Below are 22,744 nucleotides of genomic sequence, written 5' to 3'. Positions count from 1 at the left end.
AGAACTTCTGAACTAGCTCCATAACTCAACATATCCAAAACCAAAGTTATCTTTATCTCAAAGCCAGACCACTATCCTAATGCTCTATTTTTATTAGTTGGTACTCCAATCCATTTCCAAATATTTAGTTATCTTTCATAGTTAATGGACCAATGAACAAGTACTTCTGGAGAATCTACAATGTGAAAGCCATGAACTTGCAAAGATATAGCCACCAACTTACAAGAATATACTGAAATGTAAGGATGGACAAAAATGTGGTCGTTTCCCTCAAAAATCTTTGGGAAGTATACACAAAGGAAAAATAAGTTAACTTTACAAGAAAGCACATCATAAACGCCAAGTGAACGATAGTCAGTGGAACAGGACTTCAAATGGGAATCAGACTACTGTACACTGTGGTGGTTAGAAAAGACTTGAACTAGACCTTGACAAATAGATAGGATTTGGATGCAAAAGGGAGACAAGTATTTCAGGAGCAGCCATAGAAAAATAACTGGCTGGAATGGTGAATTTACCTTGGTGATAAGGTCGGAAGAGTAGGTTCTGCTCTTTGAAGCTATACAGAATAAATCTCATTCTTTTGCCACGACAGCCTTCGAATATTTGGAGATTGCTATCTTACCCACCTCAGGTCTGTTCTTTCCTACAGGTCAAATGTCTCCAGTAAAATTTTACCTTTTCAGCACGTTGTGGTTCCCTAACTGTTCTTGGACTTTTCTTTTGTCTCTAGAACTCCTCTGCAGGCCCTTTAGGGCCGGAACCATCTTTTATATTCTTATTTAGTTTAAACTCCTTGATGCCCAGCAAAGATCCTGGTACAAATTAGACTCAATAAATACTTGTGGATTGAATGAACATACTGACCATAAAAAAAAAAAAAAAGACCATAAGGGCTATTAATAACACAACTCACATCATCTCCATCACAGTCAAATCCTGACAACGGTGCTGCTTCTTAAGCCTCGACAGTCTAGTTATCGAGGTTTGTAAATCCTAAGATCGCTTTTTCCCAAGACACTCAAACACGGGACAAGGTGACAAAGAAACAACACATAACCAAAGCAGTTACTTTCCTTAACCATCTTCTAAGATGGTCAACGAAAACCAAGTGACAGGCTTCGCTGCTTAAGAAAGAAGAAGAAAAAACAGGTTCCACTGTGATGGGAGCCTGAGTCTGCCCACCTCTTAGGAGAGATTCAGGCGCCAACGGGAAAGGCTGAGGGGCCGTGGGAGGCCGGGCCAAAGCCCAGGGCCGCCATTCTCCAGGTCGGGGGTGTGGAGGTGGAATTGGTCCCGGATCGACCTCAGACGGTCGAGGGCGGCGCGAGGGCAGGCTCTCGGATGCTCCGACCCGGTTCTGACAGGCCATCAGGGACAGCTCCCTCCCCGCCCAAGCCGGCGCAGCCCAAAAGGAGGCGCGGCCCAGCCTCAGCGCACCTTTTGCCTCTCCTTCCTCTGGCTCTCCGACTCCTCCAAGGGTGCCTCCAGCTCCATAATGTCCCCCCAGAGGAGTTTCCCAGGCATCACTCGCCGCCGCCGCCGCCTCCTTCTGGGCACGGTGGCCACAACCACCTACGGGCAGCGACAGCGTGAAAGGAAGCGGGGGCAGGGCGGCCGCCCAGCCAGAGCCGTGCGTCACTTCCGGGACACGCACCGCACCGCGGGGGGAAATAATCCCGGATACTCTCCGTTTAAGCTCTTCCGTTGCACCGCAACCTCCCGTCCAATGACTGTGAGAGATCTAGACAGGCACACCCTCGTTCTGAAGTGATTGGCTTCTAAAGCAAAACCCTGGCCAATCGCCATAAACTACGGGTGTCCTGATTAGCATAAAATTATACGGTTTCTTCTCCCCTCCCCCCAACCCCGAAAATTTTTTCTTGGCCCGGAGGAGAGGCCTCGGGGCTTCCCAGCATGCACTGCTGGGCCTGGGAAGCCCCTCAACGGTGATGGCGAGGCGTCTGCACGCAGTGCAGGGGTCGGTGGGAAGCGCCACGCACAGCCCAGCCTTTCGCCACCGGAAGCCGCCGGCCTCGGCCCCGCCCATTGCGGGGTGAGGCGTTAACGTCTAACGGCTTCCCGCGAGGCCAGCGGTCCGACCTTCGTGCTGAGGGGCTTCGTCGGGTCTGGAGTCCGACGGAAGGGCTTGAGGTGGAGGCCGGCGCCAGACAACCTTCCCTGAAATCTTCGGTTTTAGTTATAAAGTTGGTCTTCGTTCACTTTAGGTCCTCCTCACACTCTCCATTTGACAGACGAAGAAACTAAACCCGAGAAAGGGATTTACTTGTCTAAAGCCACACAATCAGTGAGTGCCACAGGGAGGACTAGAGAACTCATCTGAATCCGAGATCGGTGCTTTATCTGCCGCACCAGCCTGAAAGCTTTCAGTTTCGCAAAGCGTTTCGGGAAAGATGCTCCCATGAAACATGGAATGAATAGGAAAAAAACTGGAGAAATCTGACAGTTTCTGCTAGAGAGAAAACACGTCTAACTGTCCTCGATAGATTATTCGTTTATATATAAAAAACAAATCCATTGCCATCGAGTAGATTCCGATTCATAGCTACCCTATAGGACAAAGTAGAACTGCCCCATAGGGATTCCAAGGAGCGCCTGGTGGATTCAAACCGCCAATCTTTCTGTTAGCCGCCAAGCTCTCAAACACTGCACCAAAGGAACTACATTCATTTATAGTGAAATAAAAAAGTTGTATTTTATTGATGGTGATTAACTACCTTTTATACAACCGCAACCTTATACAAACTGGAAACCTGACAATACAGTTACTTCCCAGGCATATACTTTTTCTTACATTTGCTGGTGCTTTCTTTTCAGAGCCATTTCTTTATCTCTTCATAATCTCTTCAACCCAGTTACTACTGAGCTGAGAAGAAACGAAATGTAGGTGCAGGGGCATCTCACAAACTCTTGGACAGTTTCCAAAACACAAGCCTTATAGCCTGAGCATCCAACTTGTGTCTTAGCAAAATTACAAAGTACTACACGTCACGAAGTTTGGGGATTAGTTCTGAATAACTCAAACTACAAATGTTAAATCTGTGGAAGCTACAGACCTGCATAATTATGAATGGGCCTGAAGTCAAGGGCTATATACTTATCTAGATGTAACCTTATGGATTCAATATTGTGAACACAAGAAGTGTTCAGCTAAAGGTGGTAGAATAAGTAATGCATCTGTCTCCCTAAATGTTAACAGCTATGCATTTCTAGATTTGTGCTTTTTTTAAATCCTTTTCTGCCATCCCTTTACACCCACACCAATCCTACCACCCTAATGTCTTTGTAGCCCTACAACAGGGTATGCTGTACATAGGAATAGATGTAGTGAAGAAGGTCACAGGTATAAAACTGGGATATTAAGAAATGTTAATATGTTGTAGTTGATGATTAAATGCAGATGAAGTGTTGGTTCCTCAGGACTATTTGTGGCATTTGCTTTTATCTTTAGGAGGTCATACAGCAGGTCTGAAAGGGGAAAGGACTATTATTATTCCAGTAGCTAACAAGTATATTAATGTTTTTCAAAATGACCTTCTGTGGTTTGAAACACACTACAACACTTGCCTTCTAAGCCCTAAACTCACTACACCAAACCTCAGGCTGCTATGTCAAGTAGAAAGGGCAAGTGCATATAAATTAAACCAAATCATAAATAACTTGACCAAGGAGTGGCTTAGCTGGAAAAAAAAAGCAGGGGTGCCGTACTATATATATGTTCTCAATAGGTATCTTGCCTCAATCGACTAGAAAACTTTGGAATGGAGATGGAAGAGAATTTTTTTTCTTTCATTTGTGTTCTCCCTACAAATCTCAAGAGATTTGTATCAGATTTGTATCTGATGATTTCCTGGGAGAAAAGAGAAACATGAATTAAAATGCACAGGTAATCAATAATGCAATCATATTAAAATATTTTTACTTTCCAAATATCTTACCAGAGTCACTGATAAAATTTCTCCCTCAAAATTCAACATTTGGGTGCCTCGTCTGTTGCTCTCCATCCTGAAGTTCTATAAAAATTCCCTCGCCTTTGGTCCCTCTGTGACCTTTAAAGTATAAAAACAGGCTGACGGTATCCAAACTTGCCCCTATCCAATCAGGGCTAGATTTTTATGGTTAGAAAGTAGGTGGTTAAAAAGGGCCATCAAATACAGCCTTTTGAATCTGCATGTCAATATTGTGTGACAAGAAGAATTGAACCATTACTAAGGGATGGAAATAAATTAAGAGGTAGTTATGAATTGATCAAGAGACACTGGGGGCAGAGAATGGGACAGAATAAGTATTGAGAGTACTGCAGCGAAAGGAAAGAGATGGGAAAGGGGAGGGAAGAGGATGTTTTTTGCCAATACTAGCCATGTGAATTTGGCTGACTCAAATCTAAATCTAAAACATGTTTCTTCAGTTTGCAAAACTTGCTCTGATAGTGCAGGGAAACTGGGAGGATCAGCTGATGTTAACAGCACTACAGTGATGTGCTTACATTTTTACCTTTAGCCCATGGTTTTGAGGCTGAAAAGGAAAAAGCCCTGAACACATTTACACATATATACTTATGTATCCTAATACAAATTATTTGGACTAGCTTTTTAAATGTTTAACCTTTAGAAGGAAGTCTCACTACTTAGTTTGTAGTTATTATATGGGGGCGGGGGGTGTTTTCAGAGTCACAGCAGTCACTCCAGAAGAGGGCACCATTACACAAGAGATGTTTGGAAGTTACTCCTGATAAAGAGGGTACACATTTCTGCGATATCAAATGGGAGAAAGATGTGTGAAGGCCAGCAAAGCACTCAAGTCATGAGTTTATTTTTGATACTCTATTCTTGTTTCATTACTCTCTTCCCCACTTCCCAACTTTCTCAGCTAGCTGTAAATGGGATCTCGAAACACAGTGATTCTCAATCCTTTCACTACTAAGGGCTCTTTGCATTGTTTTTTCCTCATGGATCTGACATTTTTAGACATTTTATCTACTAACTGCATTTAATAATAACTGACTGTAATTTTATAATCTATGAATAAGATAAAAATAGTTTAACAGTGTCACATCAGCGTGATACAAAAAAAAAGTCGAGATTTCAAATCATATTCATATACTCAATATACTCATGAGTCACAGGACTCATAACAACCCTGTAGGACAGAGTAGAACTGCCCCATTGGGTTTCCAAGGCTGTAAATCTTTAGGGAAGCAGACTGCCCCATCTTTCTTCTGCAGAGTGGACTGGTGGGCTTGAGCTGCTGAGCTTTAAATTAGCATCTCCCCTCTTAACCACTGTGCCACCAGGACTCCTTTTAGTGTTGCTTTACTGAGCTGTAATTTCAGCCACTGGCAAAGAAACTTGTTTTAGTTAGCCAAGAGTTAACTGTAGACACAGGAAATGCACAATTCCCATTAGGATTTTTGAAATGTTGAAAATAGCTTGCAGAACACAGTTACTTTCTTGAGGATTCCCAGAGGTCGGAGATCCCAGATGAGAGAGAATGAAAAGGATCTCACATGTTGGTAGAGGGTCAGCAAGAGGAAGACCCTCAACGAGATGGACTGACACAGTGGCTGCAACAAAGGGTCAAACACAGCAGCGACTGTGAGGATGGCTTAGGGACAGGTGATGTTTCCTTCTGTTATACACGGGGTGGCCAAGTCGGAGCCAACTGGATGGCCCTAACAACAATAGCAAGACATAACTGAAAACTTGTTATCTGAAGACATAACCTCCTCCAGGCATAACTAGATTTTGACTGAGAATACTTTCTATAGTCTTTACCCAAAGGACTGAATCACTAATGGAGAAATTTCAGACAACCTGTCAATAAACGAGGAACCTGTCCAGTGTGTCATGTATTTACCTATCGGGCAAGTCCTGTAAATATGTATGTTTATAACAATATTGTTTCCTGTATTCGATCCTTTAGCTAGATTGTCTACAAATCTCACAACAATCCTATAAAGTAGATATCATTACTCATCTCCCTTTTACAAATGAGAAAAAAGACTAAAAAGTTTGGTAATTTGCTCCATCATACAGGTACCAAGGAATGGAACTGAGATTCAAACTTGTATCTGACTCCTATACTCAGGTCATCGTGCTGCCTCAAGAGAACAGTCTTCTCATTAAAGAACAGGCTGCAATATGGAAGAGAAATTAAGAACTAAAGTTTCTACACAAAAAAATACTGGAAAAAAAAAAAAAGCAAGTCACCTATTTTAGAGAACAATCTCCCAAAAAACAATTTAATAACACATATTCCCATCTTTAATACTTGTGGTCAAGTATGTACCAACGAAGTTTCTTGGTTTCATAATAGGTTTCACTTAATACATTTAACTAGAGTCATTATGCAGCCGCTGGTAAAATTAGATGGATTTCATTGGTACCTAGACGTGGCTGGAGCCGGAAGACTTTGGATTCCTCCCTCTACTAAGAAACCTGTCCCAGTCCAAAATCCAAGATGGAACAGAGTTGTTGATGCTCCTTTTTCCAAGGGCTGGCAAGGACAGGTGCAGAAATGGACAGGTAGAAGCAATATTCAAGAATCTTGCATGAGCGCAGTATTTCGCAGGAGTCTCATCAGCTCTTAGAAGCACAAAATCTTACAGTTGGAAGTAATCTCCAAAATCATCTAGCTGAGCCATTTTGATAAGCTAAATATTTAAAGTCCCTCTTCAAGGGATTATCAAGCCTCTGCTTGGATGCCCTAAATACTGGGAAATTCATTATTTTACAAAGCTGCCTATTTCATCTCCAGCACGGTGGTCTAATAGGAAGTTCTTCATACTGAGCTGAAATTTTTCTCCTAACTTCCACTAACTGGCACTGAATCTAAGCTCTAAGACCCCCTAAAAAAGTCTTTATCTCCCCACCTCCCACAAGTCTTTCCTATGCCAGATTATCCTCTTGGTACTTTGAACAGGGTTGCTCATCTTCTTCATGGCCCACTGAAAACCAATAGTCAGCAGTGAGTGGTCTGACCGCTCAAGGTGTGGTGGGTCTAACCACCCCCTAGGCACTCCCATAGGGCATGGATGCAGCTCTCCACAGTGCCAAGCTTCACTCTGAACTTCTCTGCTATCAAGCTGGTGAGATCTGGAGAAGGGCATTGTTCAAATAGTTCAATGATCCTTGAGATCTAAGGCTTTGACAATCCTTAGAAACTTCTTAGAAAAAAAATCTTCCTTAACCATATGTCAGCATCAGTTGTCTACCCAACATGCTGAAGACATGCTTGACTGCTCCATGTTCCCCAGGCCCAAGAGAACTGACCAACCCACCTTTTGGTTTGAAAAAAAAACCTACCAGAAAAAAATTCTGGGAAAACTATCTAGGTCTCATCATGAACAAAAATAGATCAAATGTAGATAAACTGCCATTGTCCTCCAGAAGCTAAAATTCTATCAGCCATCTTTTTTTTTTCCTTGAAATGTCTAATCCAGAACCTTCCTCATTCACAAACTATTTTGCAATCATTCTGCTTCCTTCCATCTCCAACATCTGAGAATATCTTGACTTCTCATTGCCATGCTGAGCCTGAAATGTGGGGAGGAATCAGAGGAATAGTAGAGCCAGAGGTCTGCTGCCACAGGCCTTTTGCACGTTGCCAGTCACAATGTGGAGCAATTTGTTCATGTTCAAGCTGTTGGCAGAGTAGATCTTGAGCAGCAACAACTGGATGGAAGGAACCCTTTTTGTAAAGTACCCAATACATCTATACGAATTCTTTCTGATAATGAGAAAAGACTTCAGCTGCAAACAAAGTATCTATGCAACCCTACAACACACTATTTTCCGGAATTTGTGTCAAATCCAGTGAGACTAACTTAACATAGGAACTAGTAGTATGGGCAGAGAGAAAGGGAATACTGGGGAGTAAAGTAGCATTCTGTGTATCTGAGAAACTAATGCCTGAAAATTTAGTTATGTTGAACTGGAAACAGTCCAGTGATTCCATGTTTCTTTTTATTGCAAATTTTATATTCCTAATAAATTCATGGTAAAATTAAACTAAAAAAAAAGCTTTAAAATGTCAAAAAAGAAAAAAGCAAGTAACTAGAACAACGTATGCAATGAAGTTACTAGCATACATGCTTGGCTTTAGAGGATCCTTATATATTGGTTGATTAAAACATTCTACAGTGATGCTGTACATTTTTACCAAAAAAAAACACTTTCCAAAAGAAAAATAAGAATTAAACATTTATGACTGGAGTTAGCTGTAGTAAGGAATTGGGTGTGATTTCTTGACTGTTCTTTGTGCCTTCAAAGTTCTGCAGAAAATTCTTTCTTCTTTTAAGTCCATCCAAAATGACTGAATTATTAGATGCCAGACTCTGTGTCCTAAAGATATTAAAAATAACAGAATTACTACCTTCAGAAGGGACCTGGATTTCTAATCAAGGCATTATAGCTTCATTTGTTACTTTGACGGCAGTACAACATTTATTAACACTAAGATACATTTTTCACATAAATTGACATCTAAAGTTATCAACAGATATCTATTTAGTGCCTTCTATAAAAAAAAAAAAAAAAAGCTATCTATGGGGCAGTGCTACTCTGTCCTCTAGGGTCGCTATGAGTCAGAATAGGCTCGATGACAACAAGTTTGGGTTTGAGTTTTTATGTGCTAGGCAAGGAGCCCTAGTGGTGAACTGCTGGTAAAATAAGTAATTGCTCAGTTGCTAACCAAGAGGTTGGCAGTTCAAACACACCCACCAGCTCCACCAAAGACCTGACAATATGCTCCGAGAATGCCTAGGAAACCCCACAGTTCTACTGTGTCCTGTAGGGTTTCTGAGTCAGCACCAACTCTATAGCACACAACAACATGTGCTAGTCAGGTGTCACTGGGTGGTGCAAAGGGTTAACGCACTCGAGTGCTAACCAAAAGGTTGGCAGTTTGAGTCCACTTGGTGACAGCATCTCAGAAAAAAGGCCTGGCGATCTACTTCCCCCCAAATCAGCCACTGAAAACCCTAGGGAGTACAGTTTTACTCCGATATACATGGGGTCATCCTGAGTCCAAATCAACTCTATGGCAACTGGTTTGGTTTTTTTTTTTTTTTTGGTTTTACATTTTAAAAGCGTCACAATAGCACCTCAACTACTAAAGCTGCTTTTTCTTTTTTTTGTGTGTGATTTAGCTGAAAGATTACAGAGCAAATTAGTTTCTCATTCAAAAATTTATACATAAATTGTTTCGTGGTACTGTCACAATCCCGCATTGTGTCAGCACTCCCCCAGTTTCGCTCTCCATCCCAGGTTCACCATGTCCATTCATCCGGTTTTCCTGTCCCCTCCTGCCTTCTCATCTTTGTTCCTGGGCAGGTATTGCCCATTTGATCTCGTATACTTGACTGACCTAAGACACTCGTTCCTCGTGCGTGTTAATGTTTGTCTTATAGGCCTACCTAATATTTGGCTGAAAGGTGAACTTCAGAAGTTGCTTCAGGTCCGAGTTAGAAGGGTGCCCGAGGGGCCATACTCTCGAGGGTTCCTCCAATCTCTGTCAGACCAGTAAGTCTGATCTTTTTTGTGAATTTAATCATTTGTTCTACATTTTTCTCCCACTCTGTCCTGGACTCTCTGTTGTAATCTCAGTCAAAGTGGTCAGTAGTGGTAACCAGACACCATCTAGTTCTGGTCTCAGGGTTGTGTAGGCTGTGGGTCATATAGTCCATTAGTCCTTTGGACTAATTGCTCCCTTGGGTTTTTAGTTTTTTTCCCTCTCCTTTGCTCCAGACTAGAAGAGACTAATAGTTTATCTTAGATGGTTATAAGCTTTTAAGATCCCAGACACTACTCACCAAAGTAGGCTGTAGAACACTGTCTTTAAGAACTATGTTGTGCCAATTGACGAAGCTGTCCCCCGGTATATGGTCCTTTGCCTTCAAGCCCGGGAACTTCATTCTGTTAGGTGTTTAGTTACGTCTACGAAACCCTGGTGGCGTAGTGATTAAGTGCTACGGCTGCTAACCAAAGGGTCAGCAGTTCAAATCCGCCAGGTGCTCCTTGGAAACTCTATGGGGCAGTTCTACTCTGTCCCATAGGGTTGCTATGAGTCGGAATCAACTCGACGGCACTGGGTTTGGTTTTTTTTTTTTTGGTTTAAGGGATTTTCCTGACTGTGCCATTTGTATTTTTTTTTTATTGTCTATATTAATATGAGGTAAAGCTGCTTTCTAAGGAGTTCATATTTTCTGAACAACATCTGTTCTCAGATTCAATATCAACTATATTCTAGTCAGAAACAAAAAGTAAGTTCCTTGGAAAACTCTTCTATAAAACTGAAGTGATCAACATCTTCCTGTGTAATTTATTTTTGTTTCTGGGAAGTCATACAGAAAGGAAAAGCCAAAAAAAAATTTTTCGTATTGACAATGTTCCCTTCCTAGAAGCCATCTTAGACCCTGATCTAATATATCTACCTTACTTCAGCCAATTCACATTAATGTTTGGTTATTTTTGCTTTTGACATTCCCTTTTTTCCACTACACTAGGATATGTCTCAAAAATCTGCCCAAAGTTTTCCTTCACACAGCCCACCGCTCTTAACTCCACACCTCTTTGGTAGTTATGAAGAATTTATGCTTTTTCTTGAGTTCAATTTCTTCTCAAACTAACCGGTAAGCTTCCCATAAGTAGCAGTAATGTCTTGTTCATCTCCGTCCCTCCTCATCCATGTAACAATTCTGGTACGCAGTTGATGGTCAGATGTTATTTTCCCTCCTCATTCCTCTAAATGACTTTAATATACGCCTTCCAAGAACATCATATTACAAGCTATTTTTAAGAAATTAAATTTCTCAAATTAAAATTCTCAATTGCATGTCAAGAAGTAATTTCTCTAATGTGTCTTTTGCCAAAGAGAAAGAAAGGGAACCCACGGCTTCTTGGTTTACACCACCATGGTTTAGTTTTGGAAACAATGTTTTAATTTTCTTGAGACGCTTGATATAAAATATTGTTTCAGGCAGAAAACGTTTTGTTCCCCCCAGAAAGACATAAAGATATGTTTTAAAAATGTAGACTTCCAGGAGTTTAGCCTAGGGAAATAAAAAGAAATGCCCACAATATACATGTAAAAATAATTACTGCTGATTGATTTATTATAGCAAAATACTGGAAACAATCTAAATGTCAAAAGAAGAAAAATAATGGTTATATAAATAATGAGTCCCACATAATGTAATACTAAGCAGTGATTAAAAAGAATGAGCTAGATCTCTATAATATTGATCCTGCACCTATCCATGATAATAATAAAAAAAAAATTAGGCGAAAAAAGAAAGCCATGGCTCTGTATGATTTTTTGTTGTTAAAAATTTTTTTCTTTGTTTTTTTTTTTTTACTTTTATTTAAAAAGCATGGGAAAAAGTTGAGAAGACCATATATAACAATGCTCAGGTCACCTCTGTCGAATGGGATTGGGAAAGGTGGAGGAATGGAGACTTTTTACATTTCCGTACTGTTTTAATTTTTCAAAAGAGGGCACACAATTTTATATAATAAAAAAACTAGTAAAGATTTATACCAAATTTTTATGATGATCTTTTAAATTATTGACATGAGGAAATGTTCACAATGTACCATTTACTGAAAAAAGCAAGACGCAAAGTACAGTTGATCTACAGTATGAGCCCAATAAGCAAAAGCTTCCTGTTCAGACTGCAGTGTTACTGGGAAATACGACGGATATAAGAGGTTTTAGAAATGTCTAGATGGTAGGATGATTATTGGTATCCTCAAAAAATATTTTTTAGTACTTCTCAAATGCTCTATTATGACCATATTTTATAATCTGACAATGTTATTTAAACAAATTGGTGTGGAAAATAGCCACATCTTTAAACACTTAATGATTTCTCTAAGGTGGCAATATACTATATCATGATCTGTGTGAAAGACTGTCCACACTGTGGTCATTATTTTTTATTCCTATTTTAATAACCTACCCATTCTTATTTATGCTGCACAAGTGATGCAGGAAAGCGGGAGCCATTTCCAAACATAATTGGATTTTGCATCTTATTTGTCAAGTGTAATGATCCTTCAGTCAAGTAGATCAATACGGGTATCCTCAGATTAAAACTGAAGGAACGAACACTGAGAAATTAAGTCATTTTGCACTAAATCACTCTTTCTCAACCTATGTAGACCCAGGGATGTAGGTGAAAACTTCCAACTGTCAGTTCAAGGAGTGCTTGATTTATAGCAGTTGCTTCCTGATTTTAGAAATAATTCAAGATTTAGTGGTAGTGGGTCAGTCAAATTTTTGTTCACAGTAAAGACAAACCCTATCCTATCACGTAAGAGATTTCATTGTAATTTTGTACAATGGATTTAGGAAAGGGTGGCAGAATTACATCATTATAAAAAGTTTATACAGCAATCTCCCACCAAGTAACCCAAGATGCCCTTGGTTTTAATAACCGTTGAGGGACAGTGGCTAACCAAACACTTATGTGCACTTACCGAGGAGAATCTATTCCACTATCGCCTGCCATGCTATGATTTTCTGTTCCTTCCAAGTGGCTGTGTTCATGTTGGATATCCTGAGACAACGCTGGCATATGTGAAGCACTGAGGTGTTCTAACTTCTGTTTGAAATGTCTTCTCATTTCCTGATTCTGAGGACTCTGACTCCAGGTCGCTGGTTTCTTTCCTGTGTCACCAACAGAGTCTAGCAAGGTTTCAGCCTCAGAACCGGCTTTCCTTGTGCTGTAGTAACCCAACACACTTCCATCAGCAAGCGCTGAGGCCTGTGCACATTCAGCAACACTGGGTTCCTCTTCATAATGAAAAGCAAACCTGGTCCCTGAATTAAGGCCACAGCTTTCGGCAGCGAGATTAGGTTTTTGGCTTTCACCTGGGCTAGTGAACAACCCGCTGGGTTTGTAACGTTCCTTGCCATTAAGCACCTGAGGCTCAAACCTATGTATTTTGCTGTTGTACTCAGTCAGAGCTCTTTCAACCACCTTTTGTTTTCCTAAATGATCCCACTTACGTCTACCTGGAAAGGAATCCTGAGTATGACCAGGCAATGTTTGACACAAGTCATCATTCTCTGATACGTCATCATCCTCTAGGTATAATGAACTGCAGGCACCATCATTGTCTTCCACTTCATTCTCATACAAGGCCTGGTCATTGTCAGAAGGCCTTTCATTTTCTAGATGAGCAGTGTTTGTGTCCTGGATAAATGCCTTTCTTGTTAGTTCTTCCAAATCTCTGTTTTGTCTCTCAGTTGGTTTCAAATGGTTCACACCAACTGGGTAATGCAAAAGGCCAAGATTTTGGAACTGTTGTATTGTAGCAACTAATCCACAAGCAGAGGAAGCTTGGTCTAAAGAGGTGGGATCTTGTGATGGCAGGATGTGCTGCGCTTCTTTTGTCTCCCCTAATTTGTCGAAGTGAGAATGACTTTTCCTCAAGACTTCAGGGATGACCCTGTTTTCTCCAACATACACATCATAATCCGACATGCCCTCCCTAAAGGAACAGCATTTACTGTCAATTTGCAAAACACTACATTGAGGATCATCTGGGAGGTGATTTCTGAAGTCATCACTGATAGGTCTGACAGAGTCACTCATACAAATTGATTCTGCTTTCAGTTTATCTTTACATTGTTCAGTACATGGTTGTTTGGTTTCACAGTCAAAGCTTCTTGAGGAATTTAAAGATCTTGATCTATGGAAAGTCCTTTCCTTTGGGCCACTCTGACTGGGTTTCAGATCACTGGTCTTCTGACTCTTGTGCCCTTTAGTCACTGGGTTCCTTCGGTGAGGCAAACCCTGGAAAGGATTGCTGATTCTCCTTTTGTAAATCAAATGGGAACCAAGCACTGCTGGATTCTCACCAAGTGGTTCCTGAACTACTTCATTTGGGCTTTCACTTCTGGGGGTGGGCTGTGTAGCAAGGAGTTTGGGGTGCTTCTCCTGTCTAACGTTTCTCTGCTGAGGCTCACTTGCCTGAATCCTGCCATTGTGTCTGTCTCTATGAGAATAACCCTGCCTTCGAGACTTTGCAGATCGACTCTGCCTTTTCTTAACTCCCTCTTTTGAAGGATATTTGTGTCTACCCATCTGCATATCAGTGGAAGTACCCTGGCTATTATATTTTTTCTGTTCTTCATATTTTTGCATTAGGACAGTGTGTTTGATTAAGTTGTCAACAGTCAGAATGGGGTTAATTCGTTTGATTATCTCATGTTCAACGTCTCGTGGGATATTGTCCAAGTTATCTTCATCTCGGACAGGCCATTCTTCAGGTGGGAACTGGGCAGAGAAACTGCTGTGCTCTGTTTTGGGTTTCTCCTTTCTGGATATATTACGCCAGAAGAGACTAAAGCCAAACTTCTTGCCTTTTTCTCTGTCTTTTGTACATGGCAAAGGTTTAGCCCTATCACAGACGTGATTCTCCTCAGACGCTGTAACTGTCTGATTTTGCACCAGAAGTTTGGATTCTCCGAGACCTTTCTGGCCTTTTCCAATCACTTCTGCAGCAGTTTGTGGTTCCTGTACATCCTGAGCACACACACCAGGAAAACACCGGCAAGACTGACAATGGGAAATGGGGGCAGCATTTTCTTTGGCTAATTCTGCAGAGTTGTCCATGCTCACCAGATACGTAATAGAAGTTGGCATCGAGTGGCTTTCATCTGACAGAGCTCTCTTATTTTCTTGGTTGGTTGTATTCGTGATAAAGTAAGTCTGAGGAGTAACTATGAAGTACCCTTCTCCAGTGTGATAAATCTTTCTTTCTTTAATCAGAGTTCCCAGAGTGGCATAGAGAATATCTTGAGATGGAACTGCAATGCCTGAAACACACGAGCATTTTACATGCAGATTGATTTTGAATAAGAAACAGTTTCATGAATGAAATCAGGAACTTAGAAATAACTACACATTTGCAGGATGAACCCAATTAATTATATGTAATAAAATCGATGCATGGAATTTAAGTGCCAAAGAAGCATTAACATCCTTAATTTAATCAAATAATAGCTGGGTTAATGAAAAAACTCTGAGTCCAGGCAAATACACACGCCGTTATACAAACACATACATTTAAAATGTGACTAAGAAAAGCATTCTTGGTGAACAAACATGGGAGATTTTGAAAACCACAGTCTCAATGGCTTAAATCTTCATAAGAATCTACAGAAAAAATGAGGGCAAGCTTCAAAACATTTGGGTATGGTATTTTTTCAAGCTGGGAAGGCAACAAAATAATTTTAAAAGAAATTCTCTTTTCCAAGTAGCAAGGTTCAAAATTATATTATGAAAACAATGTTAAAAATGTATACGAAAATTTTTAGAAAAAAAAAAATCAATGTGTTAAGATCGGTTTTCTTCCGGTGGTGATTTCTTTTTCTACGATGGGCATATTCATTTTTACGATGGGGAAAAATAAAAATACTCTTCTACATTCCTACACTGGCAAACCACGCAGCTATTAAAAGGGTGAGATAGATCAGTATGTGCTGATATGGAAAGCTCTGCAGGATAAAATTTTAAGTTCCAAAAAAAGTGCAGAGAGAATGCATAGGATGATCCAATTTGTTATAAAAGGGGATATGTGCAGCCAAATACAATTTATGGAAGTAAACATGAGAAACTATAAACAGTAGTGGCTATCGCCTCTGGAAAGTAGGAATAGAGGGATTAGGAGGTGGGGGAAGATGGGCTCTTCACTTTGCAGCCCCCAACTATGCAGTCTAACTTGTCATATTTACTTATTTATTGTCATAAGCATTTCTGAAAAAGCTCATCTGAAAAATAAATGTCCTTGTCAAATTTGTTGATATAGGTCTTTTTTTCTAGCAGGAGCCTGATATAAGGCTCTAGGGAAGAAAAAAAAGAGGATATTACCCAGTTTTTTTTTTTTTTTTATGTGCTTGAGATTATAAATACAAGCCAAACACATGAGATGAACCGCTAACAGAGAAAACTGATTACTCCACCTGGGTACTGTCTCAGCAAATGCTCTCGTAGTGACTCCTGAGTGACTACAACCTGAGCTGCATTCAGATCAGACACAGCACAGCAGAGAACTTCAGCCAAAGGCAGGAACTGAGACTGAGCTATCAGGTTCATCTGCACTGGAAAGACATCACCTAAATTGGCGATTAAAAAATAAAAGGCAAAAATTAGGCATAATATAAAATGTTTAGAATCAGTGAATCGAAAATAATTACAAAGACGGAGTAGCAGGTGGAATTGCTATTCTTTCATCAGGCTTTACTCAGGACCTGTTAACGCGCATGCACCTGGGAGAAAAGGTTTAAGTTATGGCCCCCTCTTTTAAGAAGTTTGCAATCTCTGTCCTTGCCTTACAAGCCATACGTAAGGCACAAGGTGTTAGCAGAGTTCAGGAGGACAGACGATGTTTATATGACAGTTCACATATTTCAAAGCATTTTTTTCATATTAGCTATCTGAGATAAACATAAAAAAAAAAATAGATGTGATTATTATCCTTTTCTTTAAAATTCAAGAAACTGACTATAGAAAGCTCAGGTAATATGTCCGAAGATCTAAAAGCAAGTAAAGTGACAGAAATAGGTCTTCTGACTCCTAATTCTGTATTTTCACCATTTCACACTTTCCTGATTAATATGATCGGAAAGATTTGAAGAAGGAAAGGGGAGAAACATATTCCAATCAAGCAAGAAGACATGCAGCAAAACCACAGAAGAAGGAAAGCACAAGGCATTTAATTAAGGACATGGATAGAGTTATCCTGATTAGCCAGAGTTTGAGGGTTATACAGGACCAAAGCAGAAGATAAAGTTGGAAATATAAACTGGGCCATATTATCTTTCCTCTTGGCCAGTGTATTAAAGATTCTTCTTAACCTGCCATTACTCATCATTAATTTTAGATTCCAATGAACATCCAAGGGAACCCCTCGATCAGTCGGAAATCTCAGGAAAGAGATTTGGGAGTCAACTAATAGAGATAAAATCTGAAACTAAGGAATAAATTAGGAGAGTAGAGAGCCTAGGAATACTACCCGTAGGAGTGTTGTTCGTTGCCGTTGAGTCGATTCCAACTATAGGAATCCACAAAAGAAAGTACAGTAATGAGGGTAGGAGGAAGAATCGAGAGTATGAGAAAAAAGAGCTTCCAGAAGAGCCAGTGTGAAGACACATACTTAGGGGACACTGAGCTTCTGTTAAAGGTGATGGAAAAATTGGGGAATGATTAATGGTGACGGTTGAACAACATGATAAACATAATGTTACGAAACTGTACATGTGAAAATTATAGAAACGGCAACTGCTTTGTTACGTCTATATTTAGCACAATAAAAGAGAGCAAAGGAGGAAGCGAAAGTGTTAAGTGCTTGAAAGAGATCACAAAGATTGAGGAAGAAGAAATGCCACTAGATTTCTTGGTTGGAAGGTGACCATTGGTGACTTTCAAGGAAACAGTTTCAATAGAAGGCACAAATTAAATGTCAGATTAAAGGGAAGGGAGTTTGAATAAAACAGTGAAGGTTATGGGTCTTTTTCTAGTGTTTCTCAACTCTGGCACTTCTGACATTTTGGTCCTGTTATAGATTGAATTTATTTTTTTTTTATAGATTGAATTGTGTCCCCCCAAATGTGTTGTGAATTCTAACCTCTATGCCTGGGGATGAGTTTCTGTTATGTGAATGAGGCAGGATTAGTAAAGGTCGAGTCTTGAGTTAATCTTTTAGAAGACATATAAAGAACAAATTAACACGCCCATGGAACAAAGCAAGACTGAAGAGGCACACCAGCCCTGGGGAAGGGACTAGAAGGCAAGAGGGAATAGAAAAGCTGGTAACGGGGAACCCAGGGTTGAGAGGGGAGAGTGTTGACATGTTGTGGGGTTATTAACACTATGTCATACAACAATGTGTTTACTGACTGTTTGATGAGAAACTAGTTCTATAAACCTTCATCTAAAGTACAATAAAAAGAACAGATTAGGCAAGCAGAGATGGGGGAAGACACATGCCAAGCTACATGAAGATCACCAAGAAGCCAACGAATAAAGACCTTCCCCCAGAGCCAACTGAGAAAGCCTCCCCCTAGCGCCATCACCCTGAATTTGGGCTTCTAGTCTTCTAAACTGTGAGAAAATCAATTTTGTTTGTTAAGCCCACCTACTTGTGGTATTTCTGTTATAGCAGCATGAGATAACTAAGTCAGAATTTGGTACCAAAGAGTGGGGTGCTGCTCTGATACCTAAAATACGGAAGCAGTTTTGGAATTAGGTAATGGGTGAAGGCTGGAAGAGTTTTAAGGTGCCTAATAAAAAAAAAAAAATTTTTTTTTTTTTAAGGGTAAAGGCCCTTTTTTTTTTTTTTTTAAGGGTAAAAGCCTAGATTGCCTTGAAGAGATTGTTGGTAGGATGATGGATGTCAAAGGCAATTCTGGTGAGGGGCTGAGAAGGAAGTGAGGAGAGCTATACAGAAAGTCTCTATCAGCAATAGAATGTGGCTAGAAATGTGGACAATAAATGTGCTTCTGGTGAGGCTTTAAAAGAAAATAAAGAACATGTGATTAGACAATGGAGGAAGGGTGATGCTCCTTATGCAGTGGCAAAAGAGCTTGTCTGAATTATGTTCAAATGTCTGAAGGAAGATAGAACTTGTAAGTGGTGAACTTGGGTAACTGGCTGAGTAGATTTCAAAGCAAGACCTTAAAGGGGCCATGAGGTTTCTCCTTGCCACTTATAGTAAAATGTGAGAGGAAAGAGATGGACTTAAAAATGAACTGTGAAAGTGAAAACAGAACTTAAAGATTTGGAAAATTCTGTTGTATAAACTAAGGACACATGTCCTAGAATGTACACCAAGGACATGGCTACACAATCTTTTAAAGAGATTAAGCCTGTGACTGGTGGGTCTAACCAACTACCACGGCAGGAAACCCATCAGCTTAGACTGAAGGGGATAGAGACAAAAATGCAAGAAAAGAATGCTGTCTGCCTCTTGGAATTCTACAGGCAGGAAACAGGCCAAAGGAGCTATATCTGTTGTCCTCCAAGAAAAGGACCATCCCTAGCGCAGCTCAGAAATCAGCAGAACTGTTGAAAGGAGCACAGGAAGCAGAGCTGCCTCAGTCTGAAAGGATGGGGCCGCAGCTTCTAGGGTCTCAAAGGATGGGGCTACAGCCTCTGGGATCTCTAAGGGTAGAGCCACGGCCTCCTGTGTTTCGAAGAGTCAGATCTTCACCAACTCAGTTCCAGAGTATGGGGCTGCCATTCAGTTTGGCCAAGAGGATTGGGCTGTTGTCCAAAGCAAGGGGGTGGGGCTGTCATGCCCAAGAGGCAGAAGAATGGAGCTTGCTGGGGCTGAGGGGGTGGGGTCACCACTCAGATGGACTAGGAGAATAGGGCAGCCCAAGGCCAAGGGAGCAGAGTTGCCACCTTAGTGGGCCTGAAAGGTGGGGCTGAAGACCAGGGCCGAGGGGCCTCCACCACCCAGAATCCAGAGGGCATGGCCAATACCCAGAGTCTGGAGGGCAGAGCCATTATCCAGATGGTTTCAGGGAACACAGGATTATGTTCAAGCGTCAAGAGATAATATCATTTGTTCTGTTGGGTTCTGGACTTACTTGGTGCCTGTTATCTCTTCTTTCTCTCCAATTTCTTCCATTTGTAATGGAAATATCTACCTTGTGCCTGTTCCACCATTATACTTTGCAAACAGGTAATTTTGTAGTCTAGATTTCACAGGTTCACAGATGACGAGGAATTTTGCCCCAGGATGAAATACACCTAAAGTCTCAGCCATATCTGATTTAGATGATTCAGAAGGTGAGATTTTGGACGTGGAGTTGATGCGAGGACCAATGTGTTTCACATGTGGCAAGAACACAAATTTTGGGGGACCAAGGGTGGAATGTTATGGATTGAACTGTGTGCCTCCAAAATATGTGTTGTAAATCCTAAACTGTGCCTGTCGTTATAATCCCATGCACGAATGGGTTGTTTGTTCTGTCAATGAGGTAGGATTAGTGAAGGGTGTTCCTTGAGTCAATCTCTTTTGAGATATAAAAGAGATTAAACAAGCAAGTCAGTAAGTAGGGATAAAATAGAGAATGAGAAATGCCAAGCCACATGAAAATCACCAAGTAACCAAGGAATAAGGACCTCCCCCTACTGCCGACAGAGAAAGACTACCCCTAGAGCTGGCACCTGAATTTGGACTTCTAGCCTCATATACTGTGAGGAAATAAATTCCTGTTTGTTAAAGCCACCCACTTGTGATATTTCTGTTATAGCAGCACTAGATAACTAAGACAGGGCCAGACATTGGATGACCAGCCATCCCAGTACACCCAGGGCTGAGGGGTTTCCTGGAACACAGGATTTTCAGTGCTTAGACTGAGAAAGTTGCAGGCAAAGCAGTTAGTCACTCACTCTAGCCAGATAGTTCTCTGTTGTGGGGGTTATCCTGTACTGCAGGATGTTTAGTTCCATCCCTGGGCTCAACTCACTAAACGTCAGTAACATCTTCCACAGTTGACAACCAAAAATGTCCCAGATATTGCCAAATGTTCACTGGGGGACAAAATTGCCCCAGTTGAAAACTGCTGTTCTAGACAGCTTGTTTCAGAAATCTAACTGTGAAAGAGGAGAAAGAATACAAACCAGAAAAGAGTAGGATCAAGTAAATGTGAATGTGTGTGTATATGTGTGTTGAGATTTTCTTAAAAGAAGCTCTCTGCACCTTTCATGCAAAAAGGAAGGGCTTAGCAGAGACAACAGAAATGATTCTGGGAGAGAGAGAAGAGTAAAACCACAAGATTCCAGAACGGAAAGGACAAATGAATCAAAGGCACAGGGAGAAGAACCAGCGTAGAAGATATGAGATAGCGGTATGGCATGGTCACACCCAGAACAACTAAGACCGCGTTTGCTGGCTGCCAACTTAGGAGAAGCCCAGACTCTCTCACCCAGTAACCGCAGGAGCACGCTCTTAAAACCCTCACCCTTCTGATGAACATCGGCTATTGCAACATGAACGAATCTGGACGGAATTATGCTGAGTGAAGTAAGTCAATCACAAAAGGACAAATACTGTATGAGACCACAATTATAAAAACACATGAAAATGTTTCCACACAGAAAGAAACAATGTTTGATGGTTATGAAAGGGAGGGAAAAACACTAACCTAAACAGTAGATAAGTGGTAACTTTGGTGAAGGGTAAGTCAGTACACAATACTGGGGAAGTCAGCACAACTTGACCAGGGCAAAGTTGTAGAAGCTTCACAGACACATCCAAATGCCCTGAGAGACCACGGTACTAGGCTGAGGGCTGGGGACCATGGTCTTGAGGAATATATAGCTCAATTGTCATACCATAGTCTATAACGAAAATATTCTACATCTGATTGTAATGAGCAGTGACTGAGGTCTTAAAAGCCTGTGAGTGGCCATCTAAGATACATCTACTGGTCCCATCCTGGCTGAAGAAAAGGAGAATGAAGAAGACCAAAAACATAAGGGAAAGATTAGTCCAAAGGATGGTACAAGTCCAAAGGACTAAGGGGCCACAACTAACACAACCTCCACCAGACTGAGCCCAGAACAACTAGATGGTGCCCAGTTACCACCGACTGCTCTGGAAGGGATCACAATAGGGGGTCTTGGACAGACCGGAAAAAAAATGTAGAACAAAATTCAAATTCAGACACACACACACACAAAAGACCAGGTTTGCTGGTCTGACAGAGACTGGAGAAACCTTGAGAGAATGCCCCCCAGACAGCCTTTTAACCCAGTACTGAAGTCACTCCTGAGGTTCATTCTGTAGCCAAGGGTTAGACAGGTCTATAAAACCCATTTAACCCAAACCCATTGCCGTCAAGTTGATTCCAACTCACAGTGACCCTACAGGACAGAGCCGAACTGGCCCATAGGGTTTCTAAGGAGCAGCTGGTGGATCTGAACTGCTGACTTTTTGGTTAGCAGCCGAATGCTTAACCACTGCGCCACCAGGGCTCCAGACAGTTCTATATGGCCAAGAATAACACACATGAGGAAAGTGCTTCATAGATCAATCATGTATACGAGACGAATGGGCACACCAACTCAAAAGCAAAGATGAAAAGGCAGGGAAGGGACAGGAAAACTGTGAGTGTTGACACATCGCGTGGATGGCAACCAATGCCACAAAACAATTTGAGTATTGACTGTTTACCAAAAAACTAATTTGCTCTGTAAACTTTCACCTAAATCACAACTAAAAAAAGAAAAGAGCTAGTTTGGAAGTAAGGAAGATATTACTTCATCTGAGATCTGAGAGAAAAACAGAGGGCCTGAAGACCAGGAATATACTGAGCCAGAGAAAGAAAACAGACACACACATATATATATATATTAGCGCTGGAAGGTCATCTGATTCTCTGTAAAGTTAGAGAGGATGGGAATGGAGAGGAGACCAAAATGAGAATGAGGGTGTGAAAGGTGGAAAGGGGTTAGAGGAGCTATTCTTGAAGGAGCGAAGTAGAAAACAAAAAATGAATAAGATGATTATGGAGGAGCTCTGAGTCTCAAGGTGATCGAAGTGATTTCTGGCAGATGGGTGTCAAACTGGAATGGAAAAAAATAAGGGCCAGGGAGGCCAGCAGTGCTTCTAAAACTTTAATGTGCATATGAGAATCACCAGGGGATCTTGCTAATGTGCAGGTTCTGACTCAGAAGATCTGGAACAGAGCCCATGACGCT

The 22,744-nt window shown here is 41.0% G+C and overlaps 2 protein-coding genes across 6 annotated transcripts in view; both read right to left on the bottom strand.

Annotated features, from left to right (window-relative positions):
• Positions 1-1,618, bottom strand: part of DDX50 (DExD-box helicase 50) — a 40,060-nt gene extending 38,442 nt beyond the window's left edge. Inside the window, exon 1 of one of the 3 annotated variants that reach the window (XM_064269650.1) lies at positions 1,441-1,618. In XM_064269650.1, the coding sequence (XP_064125720.1) occupies positions 1,441-1,527 (87 nt within the window). In that variant the 5' untranslated portion in view covers positions 1,528-1,618. Of the gene's footprint in view, positions 1-1,185; positions 1,419-1,440 lie in introns of those variants that run through there. The other 2 variants (XM_003409301.4, XM_010589184.3) reach the window with 2 other exon arrangements.
• STOX1 (storkhead box 1) overlaps positions 1,439-22,744 on the bottom strand; it is a 62,189-nt gene continuing 40,883 nt past the window's right edge. Inside the window, exons 2-4 of one of the 3 annotated variants that reach the window (XM_003409299.3) lie at positions 15,994-16,146; positions 12,501-14,847; positions 1,439-8,363 (exon numbers count right to left, since the gene is read on the bottom strand). In XM_003409299.3, coding sequence (XP_003409347.2) covers positions 8,216-8,363; positions 12,501-14,847; positions 15,994-16,146 — 2,648 coding nt within the window. In that variant the 3' untranslated portion in view covers positions 1,439-8,215. The remainder of the gene's footprint in view (positions 8,364-12,500; positions 14,848-15,993; positions 16,147-22,744) is intronic. The other 2 variants (XM_003409300.3, XM_023547017.2) reach the window with 2 other exon arrangements.

This window comes from Loxodonta africana, chromosome 16 (assembly GCF_030014295.1).
Source record: "Loxodonta africana isolate mLoxAfr1 chromosome 16, mLoxAfr1.hap2, whole genome shotgun sequence".
Classification (NCBI taxonomy): domain Eukaryota; kingdom Metazoa; phylum Chordata; class Mammalia; order Proboscidea; family Elephantidae; genus Loxodonta; species Loxodonta africana.
The sequence above is the reverse complement of the archived record's forward strand: the minus strand, read 5'-3'. Positions and strand labels throughout refer to the sequence as shown.